The 27,160-nt window shown below is 35.8% G+C and overlaps 2 protein-coding genes across 2 annotated transcripts in view; both read right to left on the bottom strand.

Moving 5' to 3' along the window:
- Positions 1 to 9: 9 nt before the first annotated feature.
- Positions 10 to 8,295, bottom strand: LOC308707795 (saccharopine dehydrogenase-like oxidoreductase). The gene is made up of 12 exons (XM_081394458.1): positions 7,698 to 8,295; positions 6,342 to 6,454; positions 5,473 to 5,553; positions 5,034 to 5,163; positions 4,860 to 4,909; positions 4,610 to 4,740; positions 2,430 to 2,547; positions 2,085 to 2,204; positions 1,924 to 1,980; positions 1,727 to 1,838; positions 1,552 to 1,633; positions 10 to 1,432 (listed from the first exon to the last, which is right to left on the bottom strand). Exons 1-12 carry the CDS (start codon positions 7,894 to 7,896, stop codon positions 1,342 to 1,344), a joined length of 1,284 nt encoding a protein of 427 aa, XP_081250584.1. The 5' UTR covers positions 7,897 to 8,295; the 3' UTR covers positions 10 to 1,341.
- A 2,934-nt stretch (positions 8,296 to 11,229) lies between these two features.
- cnsta (consortin, connexin sorting protein a) overlaps positions 11,230 to 27,160 on the bottom strand; it is a 31,611-nt gene continuing 15,680 nt past the window's right edge. The window contains exons 8-11 of the mRNA XM_081348008.1: positions 27,039 to 27,132; positions 17,939 to 18,495; positions 11,768 to 11,909; positions 11,230 to 11,677 (exon numbers count right to left, since the gene is read on the bottom strand). Of these exons, the coding sequence (XP_081204134.1) occupies positions 11,469 to 11,677; positions 11,768 to 11,909; positions 17,939 to 18,495; positions 27,039 to 27,132 (1,002 nt within the window). The 3' untranslated portion in view covers positions 11,230 to 11,468. The remainder of the gene's footprint in view (positions 11,678 to 11,767; positions 11,910 to 17,938; positions 18,496 to 27,038; positions 27,133 to 27,160) is intronic.

A 27,160-nucleotide genomic window follows, 5' to 3' on the forward strand; every position in this document is an offset into this window, starting at 1 on the left:
ATTTGCTTGCAATTTTAATGATTCATGCTGATTTTGTCTTAAGGGTGCATTTGGAATTTTAAACGGCTAAATACAGCTAAAATGTCACAATGCGTACAACCAAAACGCACCGCATTGACTATTATATAAGCTTGTACAGGCCTATATCACGAAAAAATTGAAGACCGGAAGTACGTCTTTTAGTAGGGATACGGCTCTTCCGGTTAGCTCTTTACAATGGCGGAGTCCGATAGATACCGCTGGACCAAATCTTTCCGCAACCTGCCTGAAGTCACATATGACGATGTGGTTCGGATGGTAAATGAAAACTCTCAAGTGGAAAAGCGTGAAAGCTGAGTTACGGCTGTCTACGTCCTGACGCAGAGCAACCCGGTACACTACAACAACAGCGGCGGGCCGTTCGCCGGTAGGTAAACGTTTCTATGGTAACAGCGAGTTGGACCAATCAGCAGACGTTGCTGCTACGCTTAGGATTGTGGGTAGTGTAGTTTTTTTTCATAAGATCGCGGATAAAACATGTTTTTTTCTTAAAACAAGGTTGATTTCATACGAACTTATAGCTTCTACAGGAGCAAAAAACTTTGTTTCACAACCTCATAGCTCCTGGTCAGTCTACCTCGGATGGTTTAAACATTATGGCTGATAATCTATCATTATGGAGAAATACTGTTGACCGGAAGTTCTGAATCCCTACTCCGCGTTCCGGAAGCAGGAAGTGTGACATAGGCCTACATAGACATAGCTCTTAAATACTTTCACCCCAAAATACGATTTGATATGTACTTTATTTAGTTAGAAACAAGCCAGAACAGCATTCTGCAATCTTTCAGACAACTCACAGATTCATTGGTCTCTAAAACATGTTCTCTCATTTCTTGTATTAGTTTAACTGTCCTGTTCTAGTAATAGGATTCACAAATATAACAACTCATGACAATAACAAAAACTTATTCTTTAGCTTAAACTATATTTTCTCTCAACTCTGGGTGTGCTTTAAATATGTTTTCAGAGATGTCTGTCATCTGTGAGAATCCGCGTTTCTGTTAGTGATAAAAAAAAAAAAAAAAACCTTGGAACAAAATTCAAATTCCAAACTTTCAAACTGAAACACGTGATAAAATGGAGGAATTTCAAGAGTGTTTGTGCCACACTTGTAGTTCAAATTTCTCAGCCATTTGAGCAGAGTGCATGCTAGTAAACTCATCCCAGTCTACTGTGCGCAAGCCAGTACACCAAACCGGAAAACAGCAACACTGTAAGACAGCCGAGGAAGCTTCAAATAGCAACAAGATTTCTCAACGCTCAAGCAAGAAAATTAATAAGTGCTTCAGAAGAAGGGACTTAAAGCACGGAGAACTGAATGCCGTGTTTGTTGAGGCGTTCGATGAGGGTGGTCTTGGCGAACGTCGCTCCCGGAGTGTACACGCCGCCGCTGTGGACAGTAAACCCAATAACATACATTCAGGACGTGACACTTAATAATACCAACTGCTTATTTAGGTTTAGCTTTGAAGATATATGACAGTGACTGGATAAGTTTGCAGAACCCACGTTTTTGGAAGAGAATCTGATTCGTTCAACATGGTAATGGCCGCTTGAACCATAGCGATTGGTGTGGCGACATATCCTGCCTCTGGAAAACACCACACACAAAAAAGGGATATGAGAAATATACAGATGCAGCTTTTCATGTGCACTAATATGAGGCTGATGTTAATATGCATACCTGGTCCTTTAACCACAGTGCGGATCTTGCCGTTGGGTTTGCCCTCGGTGAGGTCCTGATCTTCAGTGTAACCCTCTCCAAAAAAGATGAAACGGAAAGAGGAGCCCTCCATCTGCAGACATCACATTTAAATGAAGCTGTCCATGTAATCATTAAGATTCTAGCTGACAGACTAGATGAAGATATGGGTGTAAAACCTGTTTTCTAGTTGGACCATCTTTGGAGAAGAAGCCAAATGAGAAAAACTCTGGAAACTGCAAAGTATATCATTGATTAGGAAACACATGATCTGCAATGTAGTCATTGAATTAAATGCAATATTTCAGCAATATATGGCTTTCACAAAATGATGTTTTACCTTAATGAGGAGATTTTTGCCAAAGCTGAACTTTACAAGGAACCAGAACATCAATCCAGCGAAGACAAGCTTAAAAATGTTGGAAATACCGCCGACACCAACATACGCCCCATACTGAACCTGTACAAAATGTGTCAGTACATACAAAACTTGTGATATTTTTCACAATGCAGGTCATTTTAAATTAAACTGACTTAGAAAAGACTATTGAAAAAGAAATATATGAATTTATGAATAACTGCTTTATTTTTGTTGCAGTCATTTTGTTGTTGAAGTCATTTTAGTACATGTAATAGTTATTTATTTCAATTAATGAAAGCAATATTAAATAGTTTTATAACTTACAGGAGACTCATTGAGTTCTTCATGTAAGTAACGCTGGGTCCTTTTCACCACTGATGGGTCGGAACCCATGAAGGGAAGTGCATATTGCTGTATTTCATTACTATAAAACAGCGCGCCCCTGTAGAGATAGAAATTCAGTTTTTGTTGATAACAGACACATTTGTGTCCATTTGATGAACAACACTGTGCTGATACTCAACCATAACAGGCCAATTATAAACAGGTCATTTACACAACAATTACAAAATTTGGGGTCAGTAAGATCTTTATTTTTATTTTTTATTGATAGGTTTTATTCAGAAAGAATGCATTAAATTGATCAAAAGTGACAGTAAAGCATTATATATATATAAGTTAGTTGTGCTGAATATATATATAAATATATATAAAATGATTTTCACACAAATATTAAGCAGCACAACTGTTTTCAACATCATCATCATCATGACACTGAAGACTGGAGTGATGGCTGCTGAAAATGTAACTTCCTCACCACAGGAATAAATTACATTTTAAACCATATTAAAATAGAAGACAGTTATTTTAAATTGTAATATTGCACTATTTTACAATATTACTGTTTTAACTGTATTTTTGATCAAACAATCAAAAGCAAAAGAGACTTCATACCAATCCCAAACTTTTGAACGGTAGTGCACATACAGAGGTCTTAAAGGTACAGTGACATAAACAGGCTGTTTCATTGTAACGGTCAGAGAGGGATTATTTGATTATATTATCAAATAATATAAATTACGATAATAGAAAAAAATCCTAACATTATAAATGGGCTTTTTGAAATACTGCAGATAAGATCCAAATTCCCCAGACAGCAACATAAGAGGCTTTCGCACTATTGGCGGAAGTTCCCGGATTTTGGCATGATTTATGCAGGAACTAGGAACGATTTAAGTTCTAGGAACTCCTTTTGGAGGAACTAACTTAGCTCCTACTTCAGAGTAGAGTCTAAACCAGTACCATAGAAGCTCTGTGACGTTAGTGTGTTCGCTGATTGGCCGAACACACGCGAAACACCAGCACCCGACATTTTTAAAAAAGCTATGTAAACACACAGATTATAGCCTAAATATTTACTCTAGAACTCCACGAACATGGAAAACAGTGATAGATGGACCTCTTAACCTTTACGCCGAGCAGAAAATCCAACGCAACTTTGAGGGGACCAAACGAAACATGATTATGTATTTCTGCTCAGCTAGCAACACTGGACATCAAACACACGGCATTCGTTAATCGAATCACAAAAAAAAAATCACAACGAGCGCACCTTATGTCACTTCAGAGTTCCTACTGGCGGTGCGAATGCAACCAGGAAAACATTCCTAGGAGAACCATTAGTTCTCGGGGAAACCGCCCTGCTCACTAGTTCCTATAAAAATCCCCTATAGAGCTGGTAAGTCCCGCCCCTTCAGATAACCCCGCTGGACCTCTAGGTTGAAAAATCGTCAATGCAAGTGAATGGGAGAAAATAATTATTTTCTGATCCCGTTTGAATTTTGCCATGAATGTGAACATATGTTGTCTGTGAATTTTTTATATAATCTTTCGCGTGAAGAATGCTACAATTTAGCGGGTAGAAGTTTGATACGGTTAGACTTTGTGTGAGAGCACTTTGTGGACTACAACTCTCGACGCGTTTGAAACGTCAACACCACTAGCACACGGACACTAGCTCACGGATCCCGCTAAACATGGCTGTGTCTTTGGTGCACTTCACCGCCTTCTTTCAGGGAGAGGACAAAATCGTTGAGGTTGGCGAAAACCAAGGGCAAGTCAACTTTATGGGGTGACGTCACATAGGCGACATGTAGTCTTTCTCGTTATGTCTTTTCCACAACTGCTAGCCGAAGAATCATACCATATACTGTCAAACTCGTAACATGCAAAATTATATAAAAAATTCACAGACAACATATGTTCACATTCATGGCAAAATTCAAACGGGAGTCGGGACCAGAAAATAATTATTTTCTCCCATTCACTTGCATTGACAATTTTTCAACCTAGAGGTTCAGTGGGGTTTTACGGAAGGGGCGGGACTTACCAGCTCTATAGTGTCGGCCCACATCTGGTACACGTGGAATCCACACGTACCGGATGTGGGCCGGATCTTGGCCGACACTATGTTGCTGTCTGGGTCTGCTTGCTGTTGTACACACCTCTTTTTAATTTTTGCCCCAACCACAGGAAGAGGCTTGTGATTAAACTTCTTCCTGAGGCTTCGCAACTTGGGGCCGTCAGCAAAGCCATAGATGGCCGACTGCCAGGTGCCATCATGGATGCTGCCTCCCTGCGGACACACGAGAATGTGGGTCAGCTGAGACTTAAACACAAAGGCCTTTTAAAAAACAGACAATTCCAATGTTCACAGCTTTAATTCTTAATATGTTTTAAGTTTAATGCACCAACCTCAGGCCCTGCATTTGCAGTCAAAAAGCTCTCAATAGCTGTTATTGTCCCTGGTAATGAAAACAACAGAATATTAATATTACTAAAATATTAGTATTTAAAAATATTATATAATTTGGTATAGTTTAATATCTTTTAACATAATATGATGCAATAATTACATGACAAACATACCTTTAAACTGGTCCCTGGTGTAGATGACGCCCATGTCTGCAGGAATGGAGTCAAAACCACAGCTTCCCACAATGTAGACGCCCTTTTCAGCAGCCTGGCCATGGTAGTTTAGCTGCATACTCTCCAGGAACTACGGAAAATACAACATACACACATATCTCTGAATTTTGAGATCAACAGGAAATCAAAATAGACCCAATTTGCTTGATACCCATCTGAAGCAAAATTACTTTTTCGGCAGAAGCCACCAAACCCTCTTAATGTCGTTGCTTATTATGTTTCATTGAGGAAAACGTCACATTATAGAAGTAAAATGGGTTGTGAATGCTTGACTTTAATATTGTTATGATCAAGTTTATGGATTTATTGTAAATGTGATAATGAAATAGGAACAAGTGTTCAAAGTCAAGTCAAGTGTCATAAGTGTCAGGAAAAGCACCTGTGGTTCTCCAGAGATATCAATGCAGTGTGCTCCGTTCTCCACACAAGTTTTGACCACAGGATCACCAAAAAATCGATACTGTAGAAAAACATACAAAAAAGTTATGAGTAAATATCAGTATATATACACAGTATACATTTATATATATATATATATATATATATATATATATATATATATATATATATATTTAATACAACAATATGTACACAGTATAAATATTTAAGAAATAATTGAAGACGGGCCGTTGAATTATTAGAAAAATATTAAAATGATTTCTGAAGGATCATGTGACACTGAAGACTGGAGATATGATGCTGAAAATTCAGCTTTGCCATCACATGAATAAATTATATTTTAAAGAACATTAAAAAAGAAAAACATTATTTTAAATTGTAATAATATTTCACAATATTACTGTTTTTACTGCATTTTTTTTTATCAACTAGATGCAGGCTTTGTGAGCATAAGAGACTTACAGACTCCGAACTTTTGAATGGTAGAGTAAATGAACATTTATTTTATACAATATGTATACTATTGTCTAAAAATATCTGAGAAAACAAAACAAAACAATCCATACTCTTTTAGACATCCTTACTATTTTTAGACAAATGTATTTAAAGAAAACTGAGGGAGATCATCTGAGGTTCAATGTACAAACGTATTTATCTCTTTTTAAAGGACAGTATTGCAAAACCGCATATAGTCTCTCAATATCGGCGAGTTATCAGTCTGATGTAGCAATCTGGGTAAACATGAGGCCTTAAAATTCAATTAGAAATATAGCTCGATGTTTGACAGCCAATCATATATATTGTTGCCCATAGATAAGTGATTCTGTCTCCTACAGTCTGCGTACTTACAGGCCCCACACAGCTGAGCACAATGACTCCCTGTTTGCACATGGCAGCCAATGAGTCGGCATCGCTGACATCCGCGATGAGGACATCTACCTCAGACTTCAGCTCCGGCTTACCTGAGAACAAACATTTTAAACATGACATACACTGTAATTATGCAAAGAGTGCTGGGTTATATGTCATATTTAATGCAAATTGACAATAAAGTATTCATGTTTATGATATAATGATGATATAATGTACTGCCATAGATGCAAAACAGTCTAGGCTAAATTCAGTATCATACATAATTCAGTTTGTAAAGTAACCTTGACCATAAAAATCCTTAATAGCCGTGTCGTTATTTAGTGTCCGGTCATCCTACATTCATTCTTCGTGAAATCTAAATATAACTCTGAGCAAATGTTCTGTTTGAGCCAATCCATTCAAAGCTACATGATTAAAGGCATGGAATATGTCACTGGAATATAATTTTCCATCAGCTGTTCAGGATTAATTAAACCATCCCAAAAGACCACCGTGACCAAAGGGCCTATTGTCCAGCAAAACGCATGTGCATTATCCAAGCTAAACAAGAAGGAATGTATTTGTCAAAGCAGAAAAGTCTCAACCATTTAAGAAAATCAGTTCACTGGCGAATGCCACGGTGTGGGTCAAAGTCAAGTCCAATCCAATATAGTTGGGTCATTGCAACCCTTCTAACACTTTGACATCTTTGCCAAGTTTGCAGCGCTTACAGTCTAGAATGTTTCCTCTTGTACTTCTGCTAAATGGATAACACAATTTGTTACTGCAGATATTCTCGCTAACTCAATCTGCTCAACAATCCTGTACATTTAAAAAAAAAGATGCAAAACATGAGTAAATATCTCTGGGGTGTGTTTTTTTTCTTCTTCATTTTTAATTACCATTTATTTATTTAGTTCTAGTGGGCCTAATTGTATTATTAGAACTAATTTTGGGTAAATGTAAAATTAATACAAATCAATGCATACACAGCTCAAAAAAAATAAAATAAACAATGAGACTATATTTGACTCATGAATTACCAGTAGATTACCATGAAATTACCATGACAACCAAAGTTTTGGCTTAAATACCATAACGTTAGTCCCTAGTTTTTATAGTAGCCTAAGTTAGCTGTTCCTACAGCACAGTTCATCCAACAATGAAACCAGACAAAAAAGTTTCAGAAATAGTTTGAAAGATTCCTATTCATTATGATTTTAAAGAGCTATAAATTACTGTAACACTAAGCACTAAGGTATTTTTGCGGACCTGGTGATTTCTAGGGTTCAAGCATATTACAGTTTTATTAGTTCACTAAATTCAATCAAATACAGAGTCTGCTTCACCCACCGAGAACTCCGGCGGCCTGCTCAAGAACTTGCTCCAGCTTGGCTCTGTTCCTGCCGGCTACGGCCCATTTCAAATTCCCCTTGGGACCCTCGGATGCGGTGCGGGCCACCTCCTCCACCACAAACTGTCCCGTGAAACCCGAGGCTCCGAAGATGATGATGTGGTAGGGTCTGCTGGATGAGGTGCTGAACGACGCCATAGCTGGAAGAGACAGACTGGGATACTGGAAGAGACAGACTGGGATACTGGAAGAGACAGAGTGAGACCAGCGCGAGGACCACCTGACAGTTGACAGTTGGGCGACTGGAGCTAACGTTACTTCCGTAGGCGTCAGCCTTCAACATGAAGTTCAATGAAGAGGATCATCAATGCGCAGCTCTGTTTGCGCACCCTCTGAAATAATCGATCAAATAAGGGAGGAAGATGGATACCCAGGCGAGACTGCCTTAAATAATTATGCATAAGGTGTTGTGACCACAAAAAAATCCGCATAAATCAAGTAAAGATACCTTGTATTGACGGAATATGAATTGCGTCGATGATACGCATACAAACTTCTAGAACACTACCGTGCAATACGTCACATCTCCTCGTTTCTGATTGGTCTACTCGGGTAGTGGGCGGAACAGATTTTGGATAAGAAGATTCTGTAATGTGTTCACAACGATTTATTATTTTTTACATATTAGTGCATTTTTAAATATATAAATATATATATATATATTCATAGTTACATGAATGAAATATATAATTAATACACACACAATATATGTAAATGAATATATCTACTATTTTTAATTGTTCATTTTTACATAAATTACTTGCAAACTTTGGCATGCAGATAGATAATTTAGTCAGCATAATAAAACTATTATTCGGAAACCCATTTTCTTCTGCCATGTGACATTTTGCCAGGATATCCTATGAGAAAATGGTAATTTTATTGATCTGGAATTGACTGAATTGTGAAATGTCGTCTATTACAAGTGGTTGGAGGAGAGAGCTTGATGATGTAAGCTGAAAAACAAAGTCATTTCAGAAATGGAGCAAGGTATTATATTTCGATAAAATATCATGATTTTTTTTTTTACCAGGAATGTGTATTAAGGAATGCTCCTTTTAATTTAATCTTGATTTTAATGATTAATACATAATACGAATTTAAAAACTTTTAAACTTCATTCAAACAATACAAAGATGCATCAGTCCCAACAATAAGATTTATTCACCATGTATGTTTGGTCGAAGACATCTCATTGCATTTTCCTTTAAAATTTTCTCCCAAGACAATAACTAAACAGATTTGAACCATACAATTAGGAAATACAGCAATCGTCACATGATATATACACAAAATCGAAATTAAGAGTTTATATTAAATATAGTTTCCAATGGTCTCTGTACAGACAGTATAAGAGAGTGCATGCAGCAGAACGTGTGATTCTAAAAGACTTTGTTTTGCTTTAAATAAATACTGAAAACTCACACAATAAAGACATTCAATGGTCATCTGAACCAGCCAGACAACACACAAATAAAAAAAGAAAAACAGACAACACAAAATAAAAGTTTTACAGTTCCCGCCAAGTACTTTCACGCACTTGAGCAGAGCACAGCAAACTACACGTTACTTTTACTTCATTAACTGCAGACATTACCATAGTAAGACCGTGCCGCAAAAGGAAAATGTTCAAGACACAGATTCGGTAGAATAAACACAAGATGCACTTATGACAATAACCAAATAAGAAGAAACATGAATTAACAAAAACTAAGTATTTGAATACCATGATTACAATAACTGTTAAGATTATTACCAATAGACATGCCTGAGCAAATGATATTAAAATCTTATGACATTCTTGTTCTAGTACCAATTTCATCTTAAAAACTTTCCATTGGTAAATACAGTCATGTACTGGAGACCTAGTGTAGGGGAAAACAAATCCTAGTTACCATAGTTACCAATTCTATGGGGAAAATGAAATACTTAATAGATTTGGCTCTTTTTAAAGTCACCATGAAATCAAAATGACAATTCTTGTTTGTTGTTTTATGGAATTTTGCAGTATTTATTATAAATAAAGTCATGTGCCTTCATAATCTTTAATCAAAATAACTTCCCCTCCCTCTTTCAGTGACATCTCTTCTCTTCTCTGGTGATGTGTTTACTGACGTGAGGGCGGGGCAACCTGTCACTCACATGAGATTAACCAATAGCAAACCACAATGATCCAACGATCAAATCAATTCCCAATGAGCAAAATCAAGCCCCGCCCTAAAATCTTTCTTGTTCAAGAAGCCCCCCCTGAATACCTTAATATTTGCTTCATGTCGACTTTAAAAAGAAAAATAACTCAAAAAGTTTATGTGTGGACTAGAGCTGCATGATTAATCGTTAAAAGATCGCGATCTCGAGTCAAACACCCAAGCAATCTTATTCTTAAAAGACTATAAATGTATACATATATATACACATTTATTTATATATAAATATGTCTATATAACAATCTCTTGAATTAATGGACCACTCTTTCAACAGATTCGTTAAAAATGCTGATTCTATTAAACAAGTGATATCTTTATTAAGAGTGAGTCACTGAATCATTCATTCAAGAGATTTGTTCAAAAACGTTGATTCATCCAATAATGAGTCTTTATGAGTGAGTCACTGAATCATTCATTGAAGAGATTCGTTCAAAAACGCTGATTCATCCAATAATGAGTCTTTATGAGTGAGACAATGAATCATTCATTCAAGAGATTTGTTAAAAAATGCTGATTCATTCTGTAATGAAATCAGTGAAGTCTTTGAGTGAGTGAATCGTTCATTCAAGCTGATTTAAAAAAAATAAAATGATAAAATATATTTAAATAGATAACATCAATTGACTTTTTGTCAGAACCTTTAGTTGTATTTTCAGAATCGTAGGAGAATAACAATCTCTATTTTTTTTTAAAAATGCTGATTTCCAGTTTATCCAGAATCGTGCAGCTCTAGTGTGGACTCTTGTATTACAAATGAAGAAGATTAAAAATGATCTGCCATCTAACTGAGTAAAAGAAGTGTGAATTCAAGCAATTTAGTAAAAATATAAAAATAAATGCAAAGTAAATTCAGTCTGAGGGTTTGTGTTTGACACTGCTAGTTTCAAGTATAAGACTGAATTAAAGAAGATCTATATCCATTTTTAATTAATAATAAATATATATTAAATAATTAATATCAATGTTGTGTTAATAATTATCAAATTATTGCCAAATCTACCAGACAATTCTCTTTGCTTTGCAATAATAATTAATGGGAAACTATAGTCACTGGGATTTGTCTGTATCTATATACAGCATCTATAATTCCTCAATATACATGTATTGCTTTCCTGTCCCTATTAACATTTTTATAAACAAAACCATCCAAGCCCATCACAGGAGAATGCTACGTCCAGGCTACAGATGGATATGTCCATTATTATATCTTCAGTACTACGGTGGTCATTCAACTTTCTGAACGAATATAAGACAACCAAATATTAAGATTTGAGATTTAAGACTTTAAAAAACGAAGTCTCTTCATATGAGGTTCAGTTGATGGCAGTAAACAGTGGGCTACTTGAGTCGAAAACTGGCCAAAGTGGTTTCCGGTGTCTTCCAGGGGCCGGACGTCCCCTTTAGGACCTCACAGACGGGCCCCTGCGTCAGTGTGACCCAGCAAAGGCCTGTTTATGAGGATTTCTCAGCATCGAAGATCACGGAGGCAGAAAATGACTCCTGCTATGAGCTCGGGGACAGCCAGTGTTTGAGCTCGTCCATTCCCCTCTGCACCCGTCCGATGTAGAAGTCCATGTTGTGGGAAAAGTCCGTGCACACACTGGACTGGGCGTCTCCGAAAGTGCAGTAGAGCGCAGTCCCGCCCACACTGATCACCACGGTAGCCAAGCACAACAAGAGGAGGAGGAGCCAGGAGTCCCCGCCTACCTCATCTGCATATCAGGCAAATCAATAGAGAATCAGAACATGATCAATGTGAATACTGCAAAAATGAGATTTCAGAAAACAATACTGGTTCTCACCGTGGTCCAGGCCTTCGTCAGGTTCTCGGAAACGGACCTTCCTTTTGGGGACGGGTTTAGAGGCAGCAGGGGGAGAGCTGTTGGCTCCTTCCAGAGACACTCTTCTCTTTAAAATCGACACAAGACCAGCAGCTGGAGTGATCTGAAACACAGACGACAGGTTATTGAGAAAGATTGCTGTGCTCAAAGGCTTGGAACGAGGATCTAATTTAATTTCTCACGAAAACGAGGTGAAGCTGTGCACTAACGTACTTTACCCACTAGATGTCACTATGAGCTGAGGGCTTAAAATATATCAAATAAAGCGTGTTACAAACAATGGAAGACTGTAAGATCATGTAAGATTTAGATACAAAAATGGAATTTATTGCCTTTTTGTGTAAAAGAAACAAGCTGGTTTTGGTCTTTGACTGCCTGAAATATAATGTTAGATAATATAATGTTATCTATCATTTTGTCAGATTTAAAAAGAAATATTTTTTTAAAGTAAAATAAAATAAGCACTTTACAAAATGTTTTTGAATTTATTTACATTCATTGTTCCCTAAATTTTATATGAATACTCAAATAAATATAAATACTAAATCTACATACAAGTCTCGAACATTTATATTTATAGTCAGGATTACATTTTTATTTTAATGTTAATAAAAATGTATATAAAAGAGAATTTATTTAGGTAAATTTGGCATTATTTTATTGTAAAAATTTTTTTTTGCTAAATGTGAAATATATATATATATATATATATATATATATATATATATATATATATATATATGTATGTATATAGAATGATAAATGCTTTAAAAAACAATTTATATATATATATATATATATATATATATATATTGTATTTTTCACCCTATCCAGGCAGTCTCTAACAAGACTATATAGTCTACACAAAATAGCTCATAATAAATCGGTATTATCTCAATCAAGTATGTTTCATAATACATATCCTTTAATATGCATCAAGGAGCTGAAATCCATTTCCTCAGCACTTTATCTGAATTAGGTTTACCTTTACCCCACCTCATAAATGATGCACATGAGAATGAAAGTATTGGAGATGGTCAGGAAAGAGGAGTCAGTTATGTTACATCACAAGCCACTGAGGAATGGAAAAGGTCACGGAGAGGTCAAACTACTAAAGACCAATGAGCACTGAGAATATCATGAATACCATGAATAAATCTGAATATTAATGATGACATGAGTGCGTGTGTGTGTGTGGCTTCATAGCAGTTATTACCATTTCATTACCATTCGTTTGTGCTCTTATTGAATTAAGACTAATTTTAACAGTAACTCAGGATTGTTTTTCACTAAAAAACCTTGGTGTCAACTTATTTCACCCAGAGAGCTTCCATATTTGGCAAGATCTGTCTCAATGAAAACAAATCTTTCAAGCACTGCAATTCTAGTTCTCTATTTTTGCTCCACAACAGCCATTTCATTTGTCAATTGAGACTAAAAGCCAAAGGGAAAAACCTTTAGGGAAAAACTTTCGGTTTTATTAAAAGCCTTCATACATTGATTATATAACATGAAGTAGAAGTTGCTGAAGTAGGCTAATTGATCCTTAACGTTATCTGAGGAATACAAGCGCCCATGTGATCCTAAAAAAAAAGCCAAACAGCAAAACAGTCCATTTCACTACTGCATAAAACTCGGTTTTGTTTTTAGGCTTTCATAAAACAACTTATTTTTATGAAGTAGAAAAGCACATGAGCAGCGTGGCAAATTAATAGGACAAACAAACCAAAAAACAGATGAATTAATCACTTGATTAGACTTCAAAACACACATTCTGAGCCAATCAAGTGCATTAACAGTCAGCGATCAACATAACAGGCCAAAAATAACACATGCTTATCATCGCAAATGAAAAATCAGTTTTGGCTCCTCAGATGTACTCGGATGGCCCTCTTACACAGAAAAACATCACGTTTGATGAGTGTGGACATAAATCAGTCAGGTAATGTAATGTTTGCTCTCTCTCTCTCTGGTCATTCAGCATTATTAGCCTCATATCACTCCATCACTGACCAGACCTGGAAGACATTCTGTACACATCTAACTAACATCGACTCAGCAGCAGACCTTCAGAATAAATCCACTTCCAGGAAGCTGCTGTGTCATTAATGATTAAACAGATATACTTGAAATTAAAGATGGAACAAACAGATTTCTAATTTATTCCGTCGACAGACTGATCCCCCAAATGATCCGGTTAACTAATGGTAGCCTGATATCGGTGAGGCTGGTTGATCTGCTAATATTTGGCATTTTGAGATTACTGGCATTGATGGACAGTGAACAGAACATAAGCATGGTTTTCAAAGAAAATCAATGAAATAGTGTAAAAACGAAGAGTTTGCTCAATTTTAGCAATTTAGTTTACATCACATCTCATTTATATGAGCATTCATAGGTCATCCTGCTCAGTAGATACTGACACTGATAGTGGAGGCAGTAAGTTATTCATTATTTTAATCGGGAAGGATGCATTAAATTGTGTAAGTGTAATTTCAAGTAAGTGTTGTTCTTTAAGGCCCTTTCACACTGGACGCGATTTTGACGCACGAATAATTCGCGCGATGGGTTTATTTTTTGATCAGCTGTTTGTGTAATGAGCGCTTCCACACCGAACGCGAATGTGCTGAGGCGAAAAAACGACTTTTATTTTTTTCGCTTCGATGTCGATTTTTTTTTTTACTTTTGCGGCGACAGAATAGGCTTCAGCCAATTCACATACTACAAGGACAACGATTTGAAAGACAATGTGTGGCGTAGCATTGCCAACCAACCGGTTATCACGACTGTGAGTGTGTTGTGTGATAGTCCTGTGCTGTGTAGGCTAGCAGGCCAAACTACATTTGGGATAGAAAGCTAACACTATTATCGTCAAAGATAGAGACAGAGACCGTGTTTACTTTGAACACGTAACAAAATGCAGTGAGACTATTTAGGGCTGCTTTTAGTAGGCTATACTATACATTCTTTGTGTGATATTTCTAGTCGAATGATTTTTAACTTACTTCGTGTGTTACATGTAATGTGTAGTTACATTACAAAACGCACTGTTGAAGACGCAAAAAAAAAAAAAAAACTGCACATAAGCATACTCCCCTTCAGACTTTCTGTTCTGTAAGATTGGGTGCACCCAAAACCTTTTCTGTCTTTTAAATAAAATGAAAAGCTCGTCTTCACTGGATGCTATGACTATGACTGGATGATGATGATGATGATGATGATGAAGTGTCCATGTTTTCTCAGCTGTCGGCGCGATTCGCGCGAAAGTTTTGGAATGTTGAAGCTCTCTGAACGTCACAGACGTCGCAAATTCGCGTCGCGGCTGATGTGAATGGTTTTGATGCGAACTATTCGCACACGAACTATTCGCTTTTTCGTTTCGCTTTTTCGTTACGCATCCGGTGTGAAAGGGCCTTTACACCAATAAATAATGTTTTATTTGAATATTGCACGTTATAATACAAACACGTTTTGATTTAGTTTTCCAGGTCAGTAAGTTCTGTCTGGTCAAAAAGTATCAAAATTTGGGTTTGCACTCACACTCACACCATGTTTTCTCAGTATGTTTTCAACCTTTCCAAGAAAAGGGACATACATGTTCAAAAGTCAAACCATTTTAACTAGCACGAAAAACTTGAAAATTGACGGTGGAGGCTGAAGGTCACAATATAATGAGTCAATGGGGGCCTAACATTCTTCAAAATTTTTTCTGTGTTTTGCAGAAGAAAGTCATGCAGATTTCGAATGACATGAGTCAACTATGGTGAAATTTTTTTTTTTTTTTGGGGGGGGGGGATTCTTTTAACTAGGGATGCACGATATGTTCATTTTTAATGTTATCGTTATCGGCCCGATTGGAAAATTCGGACGATATATTAAAGCCGATAAATAATGGATTATTTCCTTCAGCTGAGACACTTCAGAAGCACTGTTCGCCATGATGGTTTTCAAATGATTGAAATATGATTGGAATCACTTCAAAAAAAGGAAAATACGGTTCAGTGCAACATGTGCAGCACAAGTCTGTCATATAGGCTATATAAATCATTATAATTGTGTGCTTGGAACATGGCTTTTAATGGTGAGACTTTTGTTTTTCTAATCAGGTTAAAATTATATAAAAATTTGGATTTACATTTATCGGCCAATATATCATTTATCGGCTTTCAAATATAAAGAATTATCGGTTATCGCTATTGGCCAAAATTTTCATATCGGTGCATCCCCACTTTTAAAATAACATTTTGGCCCTTTAAATTGATAATACACTATAAGATAATGGTTCACAAAAACTGCTCTCAAATAAAATGAAAATAGTCAGGGTCCAAACCAATTTATTTCATTTGAGACTGTGCCTATCACATACTCTTAGCTTTCAAAAGTTTGGGGTCAGTGTTCTTTTGAGCTTTCTATTCATCAACAAATGCTGAAAAAAGTATCATGATGGTCTCCACCAAAATATGAAGCATTACAACTGTTTCCAACATTGACAATAATAAGAAATGTTTCTTGAGCAGCAAATCATCCTATTAGACTGATTTCTGAAGGATCATGTGACGCTGAGTAATGATGCTGAAAATTCAGCTTTGCTATCATAGGAATAAATTATATTTGAAAATATCCTGAAATAGAAAATTGTAATGGTATTTCACGATATTACTGTTTTTACTGTATTTTTGAGAGTCTGAAATCAAGATTCGCCCCCCAAAAGAAACTGCGCATGACAAGTTTGGGAACACAGCACAAAAGCATTAAGACACATGTTCATGAAAGCCTGTATTGTGCTGGCAGAGATCACTGGTCCAGATTCTATTGTTGATTGTCTCATTGAGGGTGGAAGTGTCATTATGACATCACACACGGCTGCCTGTTACAATCATTCAGCTCTGGCATTCAGGGGAAAGGTCACCCTTCAGGTCATCCAGCTCTCGCAATCACTGCTAAGATTCCCATATCTATTATGCATGTTCTTATCAGACGCCTTCTCACCACAGTAATTACCAAGCCAGGGAGCTGAGATCACACACAACAAGCTGAGCTTAAAAAAAAACAAGTACACCAAGGGACATACAATCATCACGAACACAGACGAGTCCTTAAAGGGATAGTTCACCCAAAAAATGTTGTCATTACTTAATCACCCTCAAGTTGTTCCAAATCTGTTTGAGTTTCTTCCTTCTGTTGAACACAAACTAATATATTTAAAGAATGTTGGTAAACGCACAGTTGACGGTATCCATTGACTTCCATAGTAGGAAAAATATATACTATGGAAGTCAATGGGGTCCATTAACTGTCTGGTAACCAACATTCTTTGATTTTTTTTCTATTTATATTAATCTATTATTATGATTATTTTATGTTTAATAAAATCATACAATGTTATCACTTAATATATTTTATTACATTATTATAATAATCTTGAGTCCATCAGTTTGAGGGTTTAAAAGAGAGACTTATTTTAATTCTTTAGTGCAAAAATAAGTTATTATTGATATATTATTGGCTGCAAAATCATCCTTTTAGCATTGGGACTACTGTTATAGGTGGAAATCGATATAAACAGGATTCCCTTTCTATTCCTATCATGCACAATTTAGTCAATCTGTCTCAGAAAACAAAATGACAGTATTGTTTAACTTGTACTGAACCTGGAATATTCCTTTTAGTGAATGGCTACAATGCAGTTATAGAGGTGATGAGGGTATGCTATGTAAGATGATGACATCACTCTGACATCATTGGATGCTATAGCATAATGATGCTAGCAGCTTCTAAATCTTAAAGGAAATGAAGAACTTTCTCTTTTCCCAACTTACTATGCAGAGAATTGTAAGCAAGCTTATTAGTAGGTTGATTCTTGCATTTGGTGATGGGCATGCTTAACCTTTAAATCTCTGCCAAATGTGCATACTATTCATAATGTATGCAGAATATTAAACATTTCCAATCTAAGAGTCAATAAAAGCTTAGCAAATTGCTCAAGGGCAAAATTAGAAGGACTTTTAAAACGAATCTGATTAGAAATCATCTTAATTCTCAAAACAAAGTCATGCCACGCACAAAATAACAAATAAGCCTCTTAGTCATTTGAATTTGAACTAAATTGACTGAAAAATCTGTGTTACTCACCTCTTCCACCTGTATGCGCCTGGCCATGTCATCCAGCATAGACACATTAATAATATCCAACAACTCCACCCCATTCCCACTCTCCTCTAGCTCCAACTCTGGAGCATTTTCAGGAATATCCTGCTCCTGAGGTTCATGATCTTCACCTCCTTCCTCCAGCTTTAGAGCCTCTTCTACCTCCCCTGCGTGTGGCACATCTTGCCCCGTATCCACGGTGTCCCCCGTCCCCTCCATCACCGCCCCGGGGCCGATCGTGTCCGTCTGAAGCTCCACGTTGCCTGGTTGAGCAGCGTCCATTGGAGATTCGGGCTCTGGTGAGGCATCCCTGTGGGAAGCTGCCACACTTATGCTCTCTTCTTCTGCTCCTGAATCCTCACTGGCTGGAGAGGAGGAGCCGCGCGTCCCGGCTGAGGAGGAGGAAGAGTGTGTGTCCGAGGAGGGGGAGGGGTCATGCTGATGTTCGCTCTGGTGGGATTGTGGGGCAGTGCTGCTACAGCCGTCAGGATGGATGACTTCCTGTTGTGCCTCATATGTACTCTGATCCTCCATAGCCTTCCCTGTTTTAGATGGAGAGAGAGAAGATGGGTCATATAACACCAATGAAACTTCCTTCAGGTTCACAATGGAATATCATCATACTGCATTCGGCACAGTATGTACAGCATATTGTCTGCTATTTGTTAAAATAACAAATATTTCAAACTCAACATTTCATCAATATCATGTCACTGTTTAATTATGCAAGTGGAGTCCAGTTATAATTTCTTATATAAATATCATTATTTAGTATTTTTAATGTATTGTTACTATTTTATCTAGTTTTTTCATGTAGATTTTTTATTTTAATGTAATATTTTATGTTTTATGTAATTTTATATAATATCATAATGTATATATTTTTAATATTTTACAATTATTAAAACAATATTTAATAATAACTACATATCTATCTATCTATCTATCTATCTATCTATCTATCTATCTATCTATCTATCTATCTATCTATCTATCTATCTATCTATCTATCTATCTATCTATCTATCTATCTATCTATCTATCTATCTATCTATCTATCTATCTATCTATCTATCTATCTATCTATCTATCTATCTATCTATCTATCTATCTATCTCTTTCTATCTATCTCTTTCTATCTATCTATCTATCTATCTATCTCTGAAAAATCTAAAATATTATAAAATATTATAGAATATATAGTAAAACCATTTACATATATTTGTAATCAATCATTTTTAACAGGTATATTTCCAAATAATATGAAAATAGCAAAAATTATTCCTATCTTCAAAAGCGGTGATAGACATCTTTTTTCCAATTACAGACCAATTTCTCTGCTTCCCCAGTTCTCTAAAATTTTGGAGAAACTATTTGCGCGTAGGCTAGACAACTTCATAGACAAACATAAACTATTGAGTGAACATCAGTATGGCTTTAGAGCAAATAGGTCAACTTCAATGGCAGTGATGGAAATGGTAGAAGAGATTTCCACTTCAATGGATAATAATGAATATACTGTGGGGGTGTTCTTGGATTTAAAAAAAGCTTTTGACACTATTGATCATGGTCTGTTAATGAGGAAACTGGAAAGATATGGTATAAGAGGCAAAGCCTATTTTTGGTTAAAAAGTTACCTTGATGACAGATATCAATTTGTGCAAATAAATGATGTTAGATCAGATTTAATGAAAGTTACTTGTGGAGTTCCACAGGGCTCGGTGTTAGGCCCCATAATGTTTGTACTGTATATAAATGATATTTGTGAAGTGTCAAAAATATTAAAAATGGTTTTGTTTGCTGATGACACTAATTTATATTGTTCAGGGAAAAATTTGGAACAGATTCTGAATACAGTGGAAATTGAATTGATGATCTTAAAAAATTGGTTTGATGATAATAGATTGTCATTGAATTTAAGTAAAACAAAGTTCATAATATTTGGTAATCGAAAGAGTATTAATAAAGTTAAAATTAGGATTAACAATGAGGAAATAGATAAAGTATATGAAAATAAATTTCTAGGCGTTATAATAGATCATAAATTATGTTGGAAACCACATATTAATCATGTAAAAAGAAAAATGTCACAATCCATTGCAATATTACATAAAACTAAACATATTCTGAATGAAAATTCATTATATGTTTTGTATTGTGCGCTCATAGTTCCATACATGATCTATTGTGTGGAGGTTTGGGGACATGCATATAAAACCAATATAAATCCAATATATATGTTACAAAAAAGAGCAATAAGGATTATAAAACATGTTGACTATCATGAGCCAACTAATCAATTGTTTAGTAATTTAAATACTTTAAAAATTTTTGATTTAGTAAATTTCTATACTGTACAGATAATGTATAAAGTCTATAATAATTTGCTTCCAAACTGTATCCAGAGGCTGTTTGAAATAAGAGAAAGTCAGTATGGAATAAGGGGAATGCATATGTTTAAAAAAATAAGGGCAAGAACTAATACAAAAAATAGATGCATATCTGTCAAAGGGGTTAATCTATGGAATAATTTGCATACGGAATTAAAATTGTGTAATTCACTTTGTAAATTCAAGAAAATGTTTAAAAACAAGGTGGTTAATAATTATTTAATTTAATGGGTATTAAAATATTTTTATTTTTTCCTTTTCTTTATTTTTTCTTTATATAATTTGTATATGTATGTGTGTATTGTATTAATCACTATTAGTGAAAAAGTGCCGCTCATTTGATTGACAATTATGTACAAAGGGTAGGCTTAATAAGCAGAGGCTTCAGCCTACACCTTTTCGGTTATTATGTATAACTTTATTTATTTTATGATTGATTGTCTGTGAGGACCGGGAAAATTAAATAAATTGAAAATTAAATTGAATTGTATCTATCTATCTATCTATCTATCTATCTATCTATCTATCTATCTATCTATCTATCTATCTATCTATCTATCTATCTATCTATCTATCTATCTATACATATCTATCTCTTTCTATCTATCTATCTATCTATCTATCTATCTATCTATCTATCTATCTATCTATCTATCTATCTATCTATCTATCTATCTATCTATCTATCTATCTATCTATCTATCTATCTCTTTCTATCTATCTATCTATCTATCTATCTATCTCTTTCTATCTATCTATCTATCTATCTATACATATCTATCTCTTTCTATCTATCTATCTATCTATCTATCTATCTATCTATCTATCTATCTATCTATCTATCTATCTATCTATCTATCTATCTATCTATCTATCCATATCTATCTATCCATATCTATCCATATCTATCTATCCATATCTATCTATCCATATCTATCTATCCATATCTATCTCTTTCTATCTATCTATCTATCTATCTATCTATCTATCTATCTATCTATCTATCTATCTATCTATCTATCTATCTATCTATCTATCTATACATATCTATCTCTTTCTATCTATCTATCTATCTTTTTCTATCTATCTATCTATCTCTTTCTATCTATCTATCTATCTCTTTCTATCTATCTATCTCTTTCTATCTATCTATCTATCTATCTATCTATCTATCTATCTATCTATCTATCTATCTATCTATCTATCTATCTATCTATCTATCTATCTATCTATCTATCTATCTATCTATCTATCTATCTATCTATCTATCTATCTATCTATCTATCTATCTATCTGTGTGTGTGTGTGTAATAATTTAAATAAATTACCAAATGTCCAAAAGGAACAGTTCACCCATAAATTTATTTTAAGTTTGCTCTCCCTCATGTTGTTCCAAACACATATGACTTTCTTGCTTCCATGAAATGGTGAATTTTCAAAACTTGTGAATAAACAGGGTGCCAATTCTTACATTTTGAATTTTGCCCAACCTTGATAAATGCTGGAAAATAAACTAGCATGATTATTATGGTGGCATGCTATTCGGAGCTGAACATACCCGATGTCCCTCACCCCCACCTGCCTGCACCGTGTCTGATCTCCTTGAGTTGAACAGCCACATGGTCATTTGACCCTCAGGCCCTTGTGTACAACAGAACAGATCAATGGAAGACGATCAATCACTATCGATGCATCAAGGCCCTATTGCCTGAAGCCCTGCAGATCAATAATGCAGGACTCCACCTCTGACTGTTCTCGTGGTCGTAAACACGCCAGGCGCTGTGCTGCTCAGAGACAGGATCTAAGTAGAGAGTTCGCTGCAGTCAGAGTTCAGAGAAAGACACATGACAACTAGTGCTGGGCCTGATACGCTCTATCGCTCATTTTCTACAAAACTACACTCTCCCTGCTGTCTTCCTACAGTTTAGGGACCAGATTTACGAGTATCAGCTGTGTTAAAAAACACCCGTCAGGATTTACTAAAGACACGCAGTGAAAAATGAGCGCTGAAAAGGCATGGACAGTTATTTTTTGCAGATTACCTTATTGCATATTCATCTGTAGTCCCTTTCAGATGCAAAATGTATGGGAGAAGAGAATTTAAATGAATCATGCAAGGTGATTTATTAAGGGTTGCGCTCGTCAATTTACTGGTATTTGTGCCATTATTTACCGCCCAAAAAAAGCATGTCTTAAACAAGATGCCAACTGGTAGCGGTAGTTGGTCATTATGGAAATGATGTTCTTTAATTTGTGCGTCGTCAGTAGATCACGCGCAGAACTTTCCACTCCCATCGGCGCCGTTTTGTGATCGCACTCTCATGCTAATTTGCCCTGTTTAGTAAATCTGGCCCTAGGACTCATTTTCCAGAATGTCAGTCAAGTATTGCTGTCCAAGAGGTCCAATTCTATTAATTAGCACTTTTTATGTGAAACAGATGCACTCAAGTGTCACACTAGAGATATATTTCCTTTCCCCTTCAAATTCTATGCTTGAGGTTAATAGTTTAAAGTAGAGGAAGTAGTTCAGGGTTCACAATTCCAGTCCTTGCGCCTCTCCACTCTGGACATTTTGTATGTTTCTCTCATCTGACACGCTCAGTTGAGGGGTGGGCTCCATTCGACCATATGTGCACTGCAACATATATGTTATCATCTTAAGAGAGATTCCAATCTGAATCAGGTGTGTTTGCAAGCGGCTGTTCGCAGGTCTAAAGTGCATGAGACGTGACAGTTACAAGTCAACTGTCATTATTATGGGTTAAATACGTTTATTTTCATATTAAACATCGCAACATACATTTATCATTTAGTTTAGGGTTTTTGCATTAGGAATTTTACATTAGATTAAGTGAAATGCATAATTAATATGTATATAAATAAAATTTATATTTATATAGATTTAGATGGATTTTATACACATGCATATTAAATTAAAGGATGATAATTTATATTATTTTACTTAAAAAAGAAAATCTTGGCATCAAACCTTCAACTCTAATATGCACGACTTGAGTTTCGTCTGTGTTTGACATTGCAGGGTGTTGGAAATGAACGCATTTTGTCAAGTGAAGTGAACTTCAACTGATATCCCATGCTCAGGGAGTAGAGAGCAGTGAACACTGCATAGGGACCCTGTCAATCGGGATAGGGCGAATCATCCCGATAGCAAAGCGGAGGGGTGGTGGTGGGGGGACGCCACTGGCAAAACCAGCAATGCAAGTTTGAGAGGTGGCGCCCCGCCAAATCTCGTGAGAATCACGACTTGCTTTACGGCACGACGTCACATACATCAACAAATTATGAAGCAGCCTCTATGGAAGACACTAGCACGCATTTCAGACGTGAATCATGGCAGAGTCGACGAAGAAAACGAAGAAAGCGCGGTCGGACGAGTGCAGAGATGGCTCTGCGTGAGTGGTATTTAAGACAGTAACGTTAAATACAAGTACTTCACAACGACTCTAGGGGTCGCTGTTTGACAAAAAAGGAAACTGCATAGTGCGCCTTTAACTATGGAAGCTTGTTTCCGCCACAGAATAAAACATTTTAAGAGATTATTGTGACTTTTTCTCTCACAATTTGAGTTTATATCTCGCAATTCTGACTTTATTTCTCAGAATTGCGAGATATAAAGTCAGAATTGCGTGAAATAAAGTCGCAATTGCGTGTTATAAAGTCAGAATTGTGTGAAATAAAGTTGCAATTGCGTATTATAAAGTCAGAATTGTGACTTTTTTTCTCGCAATTGCGACTTTATATCACGCAATTCTGACTTTATATCTCGCAATTGGGATATAAACTATAATGTGAGAGAAACTTTTCTGAGGTAAAAAAAAGGTCTTCTGAGGTCTTCTGAGAAAATATGTCAGAATTGCGAGATATAAACTCGCAATTGCATGTTATAAAGTCAGAATTGCGTGATATAGTCGCAATTGCGAGAAAAAAAGTCAGAATTCTGACTTTATAACACGCAATTCTGACTTTAGAACACGCAATTGCGACTTTATTTCACGCAATTCTGAGGAATAAAGTCAGAATTGCGAGATAAAAGTCGCAATTATCATTTAATTTTTTTTATTTTGTGGCGGAAACAAGCTTCCATATTTAACTATACCGGATTAAAAAAACAACAACAAAAAAAACAACTTTCTAGCAATTACAGGTTTTATAACCAAGGATAATTGAAAATAAACAAATTAAACAGATTTCATACCATGACCAAATTAACCAGTAGGATTTATACTGTAGAATACGGTTTTGATGTATTTTTATTTATTTTTTTAACAGACAAAATACCAGAGATTTATAATATTGACTATTGTATCTGTTACTGGCCATAACATGAAAATAATTAGCATATAACATGGCCACAACATTTTTCTCTGTGCATCCCTACCAAAGCCCCATTTGCAAAAGTTTATTTTTTCTTTGAAAGGTTTGCTGATGAATTGAAACACATCAGCCAATCAGAAACCACAGTTCAAGCCAACTTCAAACGCACAGTGACGTCTAACAACAGGAGGCATGATATTAGGATGAACTTTTGGACCGGAATTCTGCAGTAATGAGCAGGCCAGGGGAATGCCATCAATCTCTAACTCGTGTGTCTCGTAGGGTGAGATGCACCTGGCCAAGCAGACCCCAGAACAGGTGGCCAGGCAGAGGGTGCTGCAAGAGTGACAAAATGTGTGTGTGTTGCTGCCATGCCTGGAGTGTAAAAGTGAAACCGGGTCATGGAACTCAATGCGAGTAACACGGTGTTCAGGTAACATAGCCCAGCACCACATCAGCTGCGAGAGCTAGTGAGAAACAGAGTCTCATCAATAAGGCATGATTCATGAGCATGATCTGGAGGGACAGAAGGGAACTTTAACTTTAACTCCTGTCTGTGTGTGTGTGTGTGTGTGTACTTGAAGAAGGGGACATGGTGTTTGTCCTGTCCATAGATGATGAAAGAAGTAAGGTCTAAATGTACAGTAGACTAGGTTTTAACTAGGTGTAAAATAAGGTTGTTTAATTGTATTTATTTCATTTTTATTAAATTTCAATTAAAATCATTTTGTTTCTCGAAAGGAATCGGTAAAGTCTAATCTAGCAAGTGCACGTAGACTGGGTGTTAACTTCTAATATTAAAATATGAAATGAATGAATTAAAGAAAATACATAATTTAATTAATTCATTTAATTTATTTACCCCATTTACTTTCTTAATAAATATTAAGTTGCTTTATTTGCCACAATTCAGTGAAAATGTATTTTCACAAACATGTATTAAAATATTGCAACTTTCTCCACCTCTGATACAAATGATTTGCTTTATTTAATTAAAGGAGAACTCCGGTCAATTTTAACATTGAGCTCATTTTTTTGTACATTTGGAGTGCTGTCAATATAGAGAACAACGACAAAAATCGGTGTTGCCTACACCGAGTTATTCTATTTTTAAAATTTGCACCCTGTTGACTTCAATAGGGCAAGTACTAAACCTGCTTTTAGCCTCTTAACATCCTTTAAGTGTCATTACAAGTGCACAGAAAATGTGAGTGATTCCTTCCGAGTGAACACGGGTGGATCTGACTGCAGTAGATGTAAGAGATATTAATAAAAACGAAGTTAATTCAGCCAGCGCTCATACCTTTGTTTACATCCTGTTTTCGGTGGAAGGCCATAGTAATCGATTGTCGAGTTCAAGCGCATAGGTTTAGTTACCAATGATCACGCGCGTGAACTCGACAATCGATTACTATGGCGTTCCACCGAAAACAGGATGTAAACAAAGGTATGAGCGCTGGCTGAATTAACTTCGTTTTTATTAATATCTCTAACATCTACTGCAGTCAGATTCACCCGTGTTCACTCGGAAGGAATCACTCACATTTTCTGTGCACTTGTAATGACACTTAAAGGATGTTAAGAGGCTAAAAGCAGGCTTACTACTTGCCCTATTGAAGTCAACAGGGTGCAAATTTTAAAAATAGAATAACTCGGTGTAGGCAACACCGTTTTTTGTCGTTGTTCTCTTTATTGACAGCACTCCAAATGTACAAAAAAATGAGCTCAATGTTAAAATTGACCGGAGTTCTCCTTTAATTCGATTTGTATTTAGATTTTAGATTTAGATTAAAATATATTTGTTTCTTGAAAGGAATCTGTAAGGTCTAATCTATTAAACATAAGGTAGACTATGTGTTAACCAATAACATTAAAATATGAAATTAATTAAATATTTATTTGATCCATTTTATTAATTTTATTTACTCTATTACCCTATTTAATTTCTTAATAAATGTTAAGTAGATTTATTTGCCACAATTCAGTGCAAATTCATTTACCTAAACACTTATTAAAATACCATGACTTTCTCCATAACTTTGCGCTGATATATCCAATGAGGAAAAACAATATTTATCAATAATATCACAGTTTAACATGTTTTCATCCAACCAAATCCTAATATGTAAAAGTCCTGCCCTATTTCACGCTGAATATTCTGTTTTTCACAGAAATGCATCAAATTGTGGTAACTTCTCAGATGGTAGGAACATCCCTTAATATAGAATTTTAAAACCAATTAACATGTTAAATTGATAAAGCGATTGATAAAGTCCAAGATGATGAGTTTGTTATTTCCGCCCCTATAGTTCATGGTCTATTTTATGTGATCAGCTCTGTCATTGGCGAAATAAACTCACCTGAGCTGCATGAAAGCACTTGCGTGATCAGGTTTTGCTCTCCTCCCAGTGTTTCGCTGATCACGCTGTTTCTTTGCACTTTGGACACCTCACACTATGAACACACACAGAAAACACTGACT

Source organism: Scardinius erythrophthalmus, assembly GCF_964197995.2.
Source record: "Scardinius erythrophthalmus genome assembly, chromosome: 19".
NCBI classification, from domain to species: domain Eukaryota; kingdom Metazoa; phylum Chordata; class Actinopteri; order Cypriniformes; family Leuciscidae; genus Scardinius; species Scardinius erythrophthalmus.